Below are 13,859 nucleotides of genomic sequence, written 5' to 3'. Positions count from 1 at the left end.
AACCCACGCAGGCACGGGGAGAACATGCAAACTCCACACAGGCGGGGACGGGGATTGAAGCCCGGTCCTCAGAACTGTGAGGCGGATGTGCTAAGAAGTGCCACCTTAAAATTTTTTTATTATACTTTTCATGTTTTTTTTTAAACCACAGTAATAATAATCATAATAATAATGTTTATGTATGTCTTTTGTTTTTTTTCAATTTAATGTTATTTTCATTTTTAACCACTTTCATGTTGTTTTCCTTTGTTATAAACACCATATATAAACATATATATATAACATATATATATATATATATATATATATACATACACACACACACACATACATATGCATCACTAGCTTTTATGAAAAGGGGAGTCCCCAAGAGCTAATTGTTAAATAAAACTGAGTTACCATTTTTTTCTTTAACCGTGGAAGAAGAAAATAATCACTCAATTACTCAATAGGCCTACTTTTAAATTAAATATTAAAGTAATATTAAGGTGTACAAAAAAACTTTTATTATTATTATAATTTTTTTTAGACAATAACAAGGGAAAATTGTGAGGTTAGATACCTTCGAGAGGGCTTGTTTTGTCAAACTCAATCGCTTGAATGCTTCGTTGCTGAAGGAAGGGCTGCAGATTGTTTTCCGCCTATACAAACAGGTTAGTCAACTTATTGTTTTATTTACTGATTCTTTGAGAGTTTGGGTGGACGGACGTAACAGGCATTTGGTTTTAAAGACTTTTTGTATGGCGGTGGCATTGTATGACTGGCGGACTTTGATGGGCACTGCTGGCGCTATGTTTATACCATTTTAATCAATTACACCGTAATAAATTAGTGTTTTTTAAAGCATATTAAATTAGCTAATGAACATACAGTAATTATTGGGTGCTGTTGTGTTCACGAGACAGTATATGCAACAGTATAGCAATATAAGGTATAACAACAACTCGAAAAAAGTGGTGTTGGGGAAACAAGCAAGACAGCTTTTTAAAAAAAAAAAAAAATTCATGAAAAGTTTTGGAGGTGGGGGCGATTTTTCCCGACAGTGACAATATATAAAATATGAGTAGACTGCCACTCTATAGTACAGTACATTCCATCGTTGACATCACACAAAGACATGGCGGCGTACTGATTTTGACGATGAAAAAGGGGCGTTCCCAAGGCAATCAGTTTTTTTTTTTTTTTTTACAGAGTGCTCCAAAAGGGACTGATATTATTGGAAATGATTGCCAGTTTCATGTTCCTGAGCAAAAGAGTACATAAAGAGAACTTGTTAGTGAAATAAAGGTCATTGGGACACTGTAGGTCCCTTAAATGTGTACCCTGTAGGAGCTGTCAGTCATGCTGTATGTATTTGTATGTTTGTGCAAGTACTGCGATAAGTGTTTAAAATAATAATTTCTGTTTCCAAGTGTCAAGGTCCACTTGATGATGAGCATCTCCTAAAAGCTCTGATGCACATAGTTTACCACAAGATGGCAGCCGCGTCAAGGCACACATACATGGTGTGGGCCATATACTCTATTGTTATGATTTACAGTATCCTTGAATGTTATCTTCCAATATGTCATGAGCAGCAAAAAGAGTATTTAGTCAGCCACCAATTGTGCAAGTTCTCCCACTTAAAAAGATGAGAGAGGCATGTAATTTGCATCATAGGTATACCTCACCCATGAGAGACAAAATGAGAGAAAAACAAAAATAATCCAGAAAATCACATTGTCTGATTTCTAAAGAATTAGCAAATTATGGTGGAAAATAAGTATTTGGTCAATAACAAAAGTTCGTTTTTTCTAAGTTTTGACAAGGTTTTTTTCACACACTCTTGGTATTTGGTCCCATTCCTCCATGCAGATCTCTAGAGCATGTTGCTGGGCAACCCAGACTTTCAACTCACTCCAAAGATTTTCTACAGGGTCGAGATCTGGAGACTGGCTAGGCCACTCCAGGACGTTGAAATGCTTCTTACGAAGCCACTCCCTCGTTGCCCGGGCGCGGTGTTCGGGATCATTGTCATGCTGAAAGACCCAGCCACGTTTCATCTTCAATGCGCTTGCTGATGGAAGGTTTTTGCAGAAAGCAGCCCCAAAGCATGATGATTCCAACCCCATGCTTCACAGTAGGTATGGTGTTCTTTGGATGCAACTCAGCATTCTGTCACGGTGTGTTTAGTTTTGTTTCATGTTTTCCTGTGTTCCATGTTGGTCATGTCGTGTGCTCATTTAGTTATTGTGTCGACCTGTTCTCGTCAACCTTCTACCTTGTGTCGACCAATCAGCGCTCTCCAGCCACTCGTGTCTTGTCCAGGTGTTTCTCGTTGTCTCATCAATCTGTTTGTATTTAGTTCCCTGGTTTCCTTCACTTCCTGTCGGTTCGTTGTCATTGTCTCCGTCTGTGCCACGTCTTGGTTAGCAGTCATGTTTTGTTTCCATTTTTGGTTTATTCAAGTGTTTCTTTAGTTATCTGTTGTGGGACTTTGTTTAGTTTGAGTTATCCATGTTCCTTGTTTGCACTTTTTGGGAGATTAAATATTATTTTTTGAGACTCGTGCACTCCTGCCTTGCCTCCCTGCACTTGGGTCCTCCATGTTTTTGCCTTGCCTTCAAATAACCTACCTGTGACACATTCTTACTCCTCCAAACACAACAAGTTGAGTTTGTAACCCAAAAGTTCTAGTTTGGTTTCATTTGACCATATGACATTCTGACGGGCCTGGACATTTACGATCTTAAACAGGGGGACATGTCTGTCACTGTAGGATTTGAGTCTCTGGCGGCGTAGTGTGTTACTGATGGTAGCCTTTGTTCCTTTGGTCCCAGCTCTTTGCAGGTCATTCACTAGGTCCCCGTGTGTGGTTCTGGGATTTTTTGTGATCCCGTTCTTGTGATCATTTTGACCCCACCGGGTGAGAGCTTGCATGGAGCCCCAGATTGAGGGAAATTATCAGCGGTCTTGTATGTCCTCCATTTTCTAATAATTTCTCCCACAGTTGATTTCTTCACACCAAGCTGCTTACCTATTGCAGATTCAGTCTTCCCAGCCAGGTGCAGATCTACAATTTTGTTTCTGGTGTCCTTTGACAGCTCTTTGGTCTTGGCCATAGAGGAGTTTGGTAATTTTTACCATTTTGTATTTTTATTTTTAAACCATTTTGTTGCTTTTCTAAATTGTTCAAAACATGTTTTCATGTATTTGTATTGTTTTTTTCATTGTCATTTTTTTTTTATTTAGTTTTGTGTTTTTCTTATTATTTTATACTAATTTCATTTTTTTTTTTTTTAATGTTCACCGAATTTAACACACGAGCGGCTGTGGTGCAAGAGACCAAGGTGCCACTTGGGGGCGCTAATGTACTACCCAAGTGTGTCAGGTCTTGTCCGACTAGTCAAAAAAAGGAAAAAAAAGTAAACATTTGAGGCACCGAACAACCCAAAAAGGACAAACCGTCGTCAATATTTAACCAGGCGGTTCAGACATTAACGAGAACCACAGTCCAAATACACCGATAAGAAGAAGAACAAGAACCAGTACAGTACTCCTGTAGTACCGTAGCAGTAGTAGTAGTAGTAGTCATCGTAGTAGTTAACTAGCAGTACAGAAGCGGCTGTCGTCATGTTGAGTTACGGGGCCCGGAGAATCTCGTCCCGCTGGCTAACAGCATGCCTCGGTCGCGGAGGATCCTGGCCGAGCGGGGCCCGCGGCCTGAGCTCGGCCGGCGTGCGGCTTGACCTGAGCGGGGTGTACCCTCCCATCGTGACCCCCTTCACCGAGCGGGAGGACGTCGACTACGACAACCTGGAGCACAACCTGCACAAGTACGCGAAGATTCCCTTTAAAGGTCAGACGACGCCCGTCAAGAAACGCAAGCACCGGGTCACTTCCGGTACAAGCGGAAGTTAAAAGGTCACTTTGAAAAGAGAAATTGGGTTTCAGAAATGACATTTTACTGTTACTTTTTTAAAACCACTTTCATGTTTTCTTTTCTATTTTTTTAATACAATTTGTTTTTTATTTATTTTGACACATTTCACATTATGCATCTTTCCTTTTAAATTATTTTCTTGTTTCTTTTCTTCGTTTTAATTTTTAATTTTTTTAACCTTGCCATTTGTTTATTTTCTTTATCATTTTCAAGTTTTTATCTTTCTTATTCTTAAACAGTTTCCTATTTTCCCCCCATTTTTATAAGCTTTTCAATGTTATTTTTCTTTCTTTTTAAACCACTTTCATGTTCAACTACACCCTGAACTGGTGGACGACTGGTTAGCACATCTGCCTCACAGTTCTGAGGACCGGTGTTCAAATCCGGCCTCGCCGATGTGGAGTTTGCATGTTCTCCCCGTGCGTGTGTGGGTTTTCTCCGGGCACTCCGGTTTCCTCCCACATCCCAAAAACATGCGTGGTAGTTTGATTGAAGAATCAAAATTGCTCATAGGTGTGAATGGTTGTGAGTGTGAACTCCGCCTCTCGCCCGAAGAGATAGCTGGGATAGGCTCCAGTACGCCCGCGTCCCTTGTGAGGAAAAGCGGTGCAGAAAATGGATGGATGGATTCTATTCTCTTACCATTTCAATGTTCTCTTTCCCCCAACATTTTCATGTTATTTTCTCAGTGCGGTATACCCTAACAATATCCAATTTTTGCCCCCCCCCACCCCCACCCCCTTATTTGAATTGGCATTTCTGGACTTTGTATGACGTGTGAGTGACTTTTAGGGCATTCTGTCATGCTGTGTGGATTTTGCTGTGTGGGTTATGTTCGTGCAGGTCTGGTGGTGCAGGGCTCCAATGGCGAGTACCCTTACCTGACGGAGGAGGAGCGCGTGGAGGTGGTGAAGAGGGTCCGACGCTCGATGCCCGCAAACAAGCTGCTCATTGCCGGGTCCGGCTGCGAGTGTGCGTCACTGTGTGTGTGTGTTTGTCAGTTGTGGAAAGTAATCAAGTACAAAAATGTGTATTGTACTGAAGTAGATTTTTCAGGTACAGTGATACCTTGACATTTTTCGAGATACGAGCCATCGCTCGGCCGGTTTTCATTTTGCCTTGACTTGCAAGCAAAAATTTGATAGACAACCTTTTTATGGCGGCAGTTACCCTAATTCAACTCACTCCACAAAAAGCTACAGTTTGGCATACAGTGAACAATTTTGGAATTCAAATATTCTCCATCTCATCTGAAAAAACATACAAGTATGGTGCTTTTTTTAGCTTAAAATTGTCCAGCTCCTCAAAATTTCAGCCTCTCAACAGGAATTATTCTCAGATTTATGTAGTCCTTCATGAAAGAACTGAATGTCTTTTGTGTTTAATCACATGAATACATTTGCAAACATCTAGTTTTAGTTTGGACCTATTTTCTGGCATGCAAGACCAGTAACTGAATCATAATCAATGTATGGAAAAAATAGTAGTCATTTTAATGTATTACGAAAATAATTGTTATTTGTATTTGTAGCGGTAATATGAATAACCCGTAGTTGACCCTCAAGCAGCCTCCGAAGTGAATATCAAACTAGTAGCCCTTTGCATTAATCAGTACTCAAGAAGTAGCTCTTAGTTTCAAAAAGGTTGGTGAGTACATCACTCTCTCGTGTAATATTGCTTGTTTATTTGGTTTTGTTTAATCAAACAATGTTTTGTTTATTCAAATAATACAACATTATTGGTTAATGAACGGTAATCGGGGGAAAAATCGCAATAAACTTTAATGTAAAATACATTAGTATCCGATTATTCGATTAACCAGTAGAATAAATTATTCCATTGATAATCAAATATTTCAACATACATTTTTTGCATTAAACAGATTATTATAATCAATAGAATGATCAATTCAAAAAAATATTTGATAGAGACAGCCCTAGTAAAAATGAAGTTTTTTATTTTGTATTTAAGTACATTTCAGAGTGTGTACTTTTACTAAAGTACAGGAGTTACAGTAAATGTGTACTTCTACTTTGATAAGAGCCTTTTTGTTTAGTATCAGTACTTGTACTTAAGTACATAAGGAGCAGTGTGTCAGTACTTTATTTGTGTTATGTTGTTTTTTAGCCACTAGAGCCACACTGGAGCTGACGGCCAAGATGTCAGCAGCCGGCGCCGACGCCGTCCTGGTCGTGACGCCGTGCTTCTACAAAGGCAAGATGGACTCTCAAGCCCTGCTGCAGCACTTCAATAAGGTTCAACACTAAAATCAGTGCTGCCTTTAGTTACCATTGCATCAACTTACCAGTTTTTCACCAGTTGCTCGGACAATTTTTGATTTATTTTTTGCTTTGTGTTGCGGGCGGAGATTTGCCATACGAGCGAGCTTCTGGTGTGCCACTGCGAGATGGCTTCAGCAAAAAATAAAGTTTGAAAGTACAGCTAACTGTTGCTAAGGTTTGCTGTAAAACTAAACATAAAAGCAAAGAATCACATGTTGTGTATTTCACCAAACCACTTAACTTACAAAGGTCCACTGGCTTAATGCTAATACATAACGGGAAACGCCATAGACAAGCTAACAAAACTTTAGTTATAAACATTTAAACGGCTGATGTTTCAACAGAAATAGTGCAGCAATACATGTTGACAATTTTTTTCAACAATACTCGTGCATATATTAATGCTCTGCACAAAATGGCTAATATAAGCGCAGCTTCGTTGCGATGGTGTTCTTCGTGTTTCAACGTCAAATCTATGTGTATTATGTGTATTATACCAACCCCTGGTGGCCAAGGTGCGGACTCCAGAAAGAGCAGCAAAATGTCCATTGAATTAAAGCATGAAATCATGATGCACAAACTGTTTAATTCTTTACATTCTATTTAATTCTCTTATTACTGTATGTTTTTATGAAGTACAATATTTTAGAATGGTATTTTCCATATTAAAAAATATGGGGGTTGGAATGGTTTAATGTAATTTACAATTGGGAAAGATGACTTGTGATGTGAGTCATTTAAATTATGAGTGTGGTCATGTAACATATGAGACTAGACGAGGCACAACGGTATCTTGGTGTTGTTGTGTTGAATGACAAATCAGATGATCAAGACATAAGGAGAAACGGGTGCATCAAAATCCTTTTATTATTATTTCTAGTTTATCAAATTTGAATCAACCAATTATTTAAATGGATAAAAATTTGATATGTATACTGTATATAAGTATGTATGTACTGTATGTTTTTAGTTATAATAAATTATTTTTTTTCAAATGAAATCAACACAAAAATGTTGAATTTATGTAATTTTCTACATTACCAATATTTTCAATTGTATTATTTGCAGTAAGTTAACCAATTATTTTATTTAAAAAAATATAAATTAAAATGTACAGTGTTGATGAATAGACTGACTGACTGACTAACTAACTAATTAAATGACTGTCTAACTCAGTCACTCACTGACGACATGCAAAATTAATTATTTTACAAATATTATTATTTTATCCTTTACAATAGATTAACCAATTAAGTCAGTAATATAGATTTTAAAATGATAAATGCATATGGAAGATTATTTGTTTTACTCATTTTTTATTGAATGTGAGAGTTCAATACATAAAAATAATAAATACATTTTAATTTAACAATAAGAGCAAAAAGAGAAAAATTACTGCAACAAATATTGACAATGTAAATGCTCGGTGGGCCGTACTTTGCTCACCCCTGAATGAATTTGTCCCTATGTTTCTCCTTGAAGGTGGCGGACGACAGCGCGGTTCCGGTGATCCTTTACAGCGTCCCGGCCAACACAGGCCTGGAGCTGCCGCTGGACGCAGTTGTGCGTCTGTCCGAACATCCGAACATCGTAGGACTCAAGGACAGCGGCGGAGACGTAAGGAGCGCTTTTTTTTTTTTTTTTTTTTTTTTTTAAATATAAACTCACTAACACACAATGTACAGTAGACAAGTGCGTGGGAGTGAGAGAGGAAGTGTGTGAGAGAGAGTGTAAGTTATAGAGTATGAGAATAAGTAACAGTGGGTGAGTGTGGGAGATAGAGAGTGGGTGAGTCTGAGTGATGATGAGTGTAAGAGAGTGGGGGAGTGAGTGAATGAGTGAGTCTTCAGATATGTGACCCTCCAGCACGAACCCGTTTGAACGTTTGGCGATATATACATTTTCTGAAAAGACAAAAATGCTTTCCAATGATATATAGATTGTGGTAATCGGGTAACATTTGGTGAAGGTACAGTCGTACTCACCATTATTGGCACCCATGAAGTTTTAAATACTGAATGTAGAATATCTCTTGAAGAAAATGAATCAGGTGAAACGACATTTTTCTATGGAGAACTTGTGTTTGATACAAAAGAGTAAATGATAAAACAATATTTTTGGGAAAAATAGAGCTTTTTAGCAATGCACACAAACAGTATGTTTACAGACAGCGCAATGAAGCCTTTAAGAAGAAGAACACCCTGCCAACAGTCAAGCATGGTGGAGGATCCATAATGCTGTGGGGCTTAATCTGGTACTTGAGGCCTTGACTGTATGACAGCTATCATGAAATAAGAAAATGATCAAGAGATTTGAGTGAAATGCCTTACCCAGTGTAAGAAATCCTGCTTTGATGCAAAGATCACGGGTCCTCCAGCAAGACAAAGACCCAAAGCACACATCCAAAAGCACACCGGAATGGTTGAAAATGAAAACAATGGACTGTTTTAAATTGGCCAGCAATGAATCCTGATCTCAAACCAATTGTAAATCTTTGGGGGAAGCTGAAATCTGCCATTGGGGAAAAGAACGGCAAATGTTCAAGTGGTTTTACAAATTGCAAAGGAAGAGTTGGAGAAAATACCACCTGAGAAATGCAAAAAGCTTATAGATGGATCCGACAAAACATCTGGAGGCTGTCAACGCTGCCAAAGGGTGTGCAACCAAATATTAAGGAGGGATGCCAATATAGGTGCAAATGTTGCTTTCGGTTTTTTTTCTTTGAAATTACTAAGTTGAAAAAAAAAAATGTAATTGCTAAATTACTTTGGACCGGCGATTAAAAGATCCTAATGATATAAGTTTGATACATTTCCATTTTTTTCTGAAGACATTATACAGGTTATGCAAAAAATTAAGGGGTGCCAGTAATGTTGAGCACAACTGTATGTCCATTTAAAGATTGGAAGAGGGGTTTTAACGTTAGCCTAGCAACAAGGATGTTTTGTTTACATCATGAGGGACTGTATTACGGGCCTCTTGTTGGTTTATACAAGTCTAATCACGTACATTTGAATTAAATCTGTGACCGCAGAGAACCCCAAGCGTTGTGGTGATATCAAACATGATGTGGTTTTGCGCACAGCAGCAGCCAATTAGTATTGTTGACTTTTTGTCGTTGTCTTGACTTTTCTCATGGAGATTTTGCTGTACCTTATCAATAAAAAAATGTTTTTAGAGGCATTGAGGTAAGAAATTCACATTAATTCCAACTGTGAGGTGATCTTTACATATTTTTCTGGTCTTCGAATCACATCTGAAACTCCTTTTTTTTTCATAGTCAATGCTTTATGGGCTTGAGCTCAAAACACGGCCGTGCGACATCCGGTCGGTTTCGTGCCGGAGGGTCACATATGTGGTGATGATGTGATATCACAGCGTCACAGCCAGAAAGCAGACAACAAGGAAGGACGTTGAGCAGCGGGAGGGTTGAAGCACTTTTGAGAGAAAAACAAAGCTTGAAAAAAAAGAAACGACGTTGACTATTAAATGAATTGTCGACAATTTTGATTGTCGACGTTGTCGTGAATAGTCGACTAATCTTGGCAGGCCTAACTGTCATCTCTTAGCATGCGGCGCACACACACGTTTAGGTCTTATATTATATAGAATCAGCTGTGTCATGTTGTCGAGGGAAGAAGTTTAACAAATCAGAAGTAAAAAGTTAAAAATAGCAAAAAAGAAGAAAGTCAAAAGATTGAGCGAACGGGCAGCTTGCCCTCGGCAGGAAGCAGGTCAGCCAACGCGGTGTGTTGCATTTGAGGCTGCGGGGGGAAAAAACACTCTCTTGCAGTGTGGGAAGTGTCTGACTGGATTTGCGATTTGGGAGGAAGACAACGGCGCTCGACCCCGCGCCCCTTCGCCTACGCCGTAGCCATCGTCGTCTCATTCGTAGGCGGGAACAGGCGCAGCAAAAGGTGAAAGGTTGCGGGAAGAATATTTCCTACTCTCAAAAAGTCCAATGACAAATCGTGCAACTCAAATAACATTTTACCGAAGTGCTGGCGACAAGCTAGCTTTTCACATTTCTCACTTTGTCAGTTCGTTAGTTGGTCAGTTGGTTAGTCAGTTAGCCAGTTAGCCAGTTAGGGGGGGGGGATCAGCGAGTTGGCTTGTTTGTTAATCAGTCAATTAGCCAATTGACTTAGCTAATTGATCATTTGTCATTCAGTCAGTTGGTTAGTTCATTCATTCAGTTAGCTAGTTAGTCACTTAGTTTGTCAGTTAACCAGTCAATTAGTTAGCTACTCCTCCAACCACCATCATTTAGTTAACCAGTCAGATATTTAGTGAGAAATTCTGCTAGTCAGTGTGTTAGTTAGTCAGTGAGTCAGCCAGGCGATTGGTCAATAAGTCATTCAATTAGTCATTTAGTCTGTCATCACTCAGTATTATTGAGTGAGTTAGTTAGTCACTCAGTTAGTCATTTAGTCAGTGAGTTAATTAATGAATCTATCAGTCAGTTAGTGAATTAGTTAGTCAGTCGGTTAACTGTGGAGTTAATCAGCTAGTCAGTCATTCAGTCAGATGGCCATTCGGTCAATCAGTTAGTCATCCAAACGTCCTTTGGTAAAAATCAGTTTCCAGGAGTTTCCGCTGCGCCTTTTCCCCGCATGTGAGGAGAGAGGGTGCAACTTGTAGAAAAGGTGAAAAATGTTGCCATCGTCTTTGAAGAGCTGACAGAGCGACCGATATGATGCCTGACTGACGGCCACTGGCTTGTCCTTTGAAGGCCTCTCTTCTACTGGGCTAAAGACAATTACAAGAAACACAGGCAACTCATTACATATTCATGAGCAACCTTTGACGTTGATTCCCACCTCTTGGGAATGATGTCGTGTGATCCCAGACGTCCGATGGAAGACGGTTGTCAACACGTTTGTCTTGTGGTGCCCTCTGATGACCAAGTCATGACCGTAATCAATCAACTCGTGGCACACAGCCGGATAAAAGTGCATTTTGAGAATTTTGTTCTTCATGTTTGGGCGTGGCGGCACGGTGGACGACTGGTTAGAGCGTCAGCCTCACAGTTCTGAGGACCCGGGTTCAATCCCCGGCCCCGCCTGTGTGGAGTTTGCATGTTCTCCCCGTGCCTGCGTGGGTTTTCTCCGGGCACTCCGGTTTCCTCCCACATCCCAAAAACATGCATTAATTGGAAACTCTAAATTGCCCATAGGTGTGAATGTGAGTGGAATGGTTGTTTGTTTGTATGTGCCCTACGATTGGCTGGCAACCAGTTCAGGGCGTACCCCGCCTCCTGCCCGATGATAACTGAGATAGGCTCCAGCACTCCCGTGACCCTAGTGAGGAGAAGCGGCACAGAAAATGGATGGATGGATGTATATTTATGTGTGTGTGTGTGAGAGATTTAAAAAGATAATCCAAATGAAAAATGTATAAAATAATAACGAAAGATAGGAAGCAGTCACTTTGTTGCCTGTACTTGTTTCCTGGGCAGATCACCAGGATGGGCCTGATGATCCACAAAACCAAAGGTCAGGACTTCCAGGTTCTGGCAGGCTCGGCCGGCTTCCTCATGGCCGCCTACTGCGTTGGTAAGTTGCTAAATGCTAACGTAGCAACTGGAAGCACCTAGCTAGCTTTGTTAGCTTAGCTGACTTGGTAGTGCCGCCACGGTTAGTATCTGGGCCTCGTGGTGGCATTTAACATGAGCAACCGTGAACACCTAGCTAGCCCCATTAGCTTTGCTGGCTAAGCTGTGTAATGCCTGCCGCTGTGGATAGTAACTGGGCCTTATGTTACGATTTAGCATGTTAGCCTTTCTTTAAGAATGCTCTAAGTTTAAAGTGTTGTGACTGGTCGTGTTTCAGGTGCAGTGGGCGGAGTCTGCGCACTGGCTAACGTTCTGGGTGTGCCGCTATGCGACTTGGAGCGTTTGTGCATGTCGGGTCACTGGGACCAAGCCCGAGAGCTGCAGCGGCGACTCATCGAACCCAACGCCGCTGTGAGGAAGCACTATTACACACCATCATGTCACAAAAATGGTTTATTGATTGACACGTGTGTTGCTAGGCACAGGTGGGGGACTCAAATCACATGACTCGAGTTTGCAATTTTAGGACTTGGAACTTGTTCGGCTAAAACTTACGAAAGACTTGACTTTGACTTCAATGACATCACTTGACAAATTTTGCCAATTTACAGTTGAAAATCTGTATTTTCAAGATTGTTTTGTTTTGTTTGATTGTTTGAAAAGTTACTTTATTTGCGAACCTGCCAACGCACCACTATGCTATGAATGCGGAGTGCAGCGGGCACCTTGTGAGGCAAGGATCATGGAGGGAGTTCCCAAGATTATTACATTTGAATTCAAGCATTTAAAAAAATAGATAAAATCAGGGAAAAAAAGAATGGCAACACGCAAGGATTACAACTCAAAGATAAGAGACACAACTATGACATCTAACTTTATCTATCACTATAAAACACACAAAGAAAGGTAAGCTACGATCAGACAATAAGAAATGTATTTTTTGTATTTTTATGCTCCGTTGCAACAGCGCTCACAGAATCGCAGCTAAACCAGTGCTTGATCGACGGCCACTGACGAAAACTAGTTGCCGAACCCCACATACCTTGAGACAGTTCAGTCGGTTTCGTCGGCGTCGCCCGGTGTTCGGTGGGCCGAACTAATGCAAGTACAGATACTGAGTGCAAAGTCAAAGTGGCTCATGTGCAAACATATGTTGTGACTGACTTCAATTGTATGACCTGACTTGGCTTGCTTGATTTTTGCCACAGTAACTCAGTTGTTGTTTGAAATTTGAAGTTTAAGACTTGATACTTGCTTCTGACTTGCGCCCATGTGTGTTGCTAGGTAACCAGGAGGCTGGGTGTGCCCGCCCTCAAGCAGGCCATGGATTGGTTTGGCTTCCACGGTGGCGTCTGTCGTTCGCCTCTTCGGCCACTCGAACCCGAACAGATGCAACAACTCCGACAAGACTTCGCCTCTAATGGATGGCTCTGAATGCAAATGTTTGGGTTCATTAAATACAAAAAGCACAACAATAAACCTACGCTACTCACAAATGTTTGTCAACGGCAAAATTTTAACAGGACGTTCGAGACTGGAAGAGTCACAGAAAGGTATATTTGTGTAAATCCTTGGAATTAAAAACAAACAAACATGAATTTTTCTGTTCAGCTAAGGTAGAGAAGAGGACGCTATGCAAAAAGTACTGAAACGCTCAACAGTTGGACATGTGCATTCAAAGGTTCAGAGAAGTTCAAATTAAGTTAAGATGTAAAGGTTACAGTGCATTTATCTTCCTCATGAAATTTCACCCAAACCTTTTGGGAGTAGTGTACTTTGTTACACAAAGATATAATATCTTCCTGTTCAACAAAATGCAATTATACACAACTGGAATTTTTTAAATTTAGAATTTTAAGTATTTAATTTGGAATACAGTGATAATTGATATTAAACAAAACTGTATTTAAATGAATTGGGAATCATCATTTAGTATTAATGATATAAAAACGAATCATTTCGAAATTTGGGGTGTTGTAGTTGTCAGTTACAACCTCACGGGGGAGACAGTTTCCATTGCTAGCTGTCTCACACCAACACTTTCAAATGATTACCTCCACCAAGGAAAGGGCGTTTCATCAGTGTTATTGAGCAGGACTAA

At 40.1% G+C, this 13,859-nt stretch overlaps 1 protein-coding gene across 2 annotated transcripts; it reads left to right on the top strand.

Moving 5' to 3' along the window:
* The first annotated feature begins 1,994 nt into the window (after positions 1-1,994).
* On the top strand, positions 1,995-13,459 carry hoga1 (4-hydroxy-2-oxoglutarate aldolase 1). Of its 2 annotated transcripts, none has more exons than XM_061678956.1 (7): positions 1,995-2,123; positions 4,766-4,894; positions 6,050-6,177; positions 7,687-7,821; positions 11,663-11,759; positions 12,036-12,169; positions 13,043-13,459. In XM_061678956.1, the coding sequence occupies exons 1-7, from the start codon at positions 2,048-2,050 to the stop codon at positions 13,190-13,192; spliced, it is 849 nt and encodes a 282-aa protein (XP_061534940.1). In that variant the 5' UTR covers positions 1,995-2,047; the 3' UTR covers positions 13,193-13,459. The 2 variants fall into 2 exon arrangements, with proteins under 2 accessions (XP_061534940.1, XP_061534939.1); XM_061678955.1 differs by lacking the exon at positions 1,995-2,123 and adding an exon at positions 3,413-3,838.
* Positions 13,460-13,859: the final 400 nt, after the last annotated feature.

Source organism: Phycodurus eques, chromosome 6 (genome assembly GCF_024500275.1).
Source record: "Phycodurus eques isolate BA_2022a chromosome 6, UOR_Pequ_1.1, whole genome shotgun sequence".
In the NCBI taxonomy this organism is placed as follows: domain Eukaryota; kingdom Metazoa; phylum Chordata; class Actinopteri; order Syngnathiformes; family Syngnathidae; genus Phycodurus; species Phycodurus eques.
The sequence above is the reverse complement of the archived record's forward strand: the minus strand, read 5'-3'. Positions and strand labels throughout refer to the sequence as shown.

Bases quoted from the DNA above. Each gene is read 5' to 3' on its own strand.
- hoga1 (XM_061678955.1), top strand. From the start codon at position 3,613: ATGTTGAGTTACGGGGCCCGGAGAATCTCGTCCCGCTGGCTAACAGCA. The intron at 4,895-6,049 runs GTGCGTCACTGT...GTTGTTTTTTAG, and splicing joins TGCCGGGTCCGGCTGCGAGT to CCACTAGAGCCACACTGGAG. The intron at 11,760-12,035 runs GTAAGTTGCTAA...GTCGTGTTTCAG, and splicing joins CATGGCCGCCTACTGCGTTG to GTGCAGTGGGCGGAGTCTGC.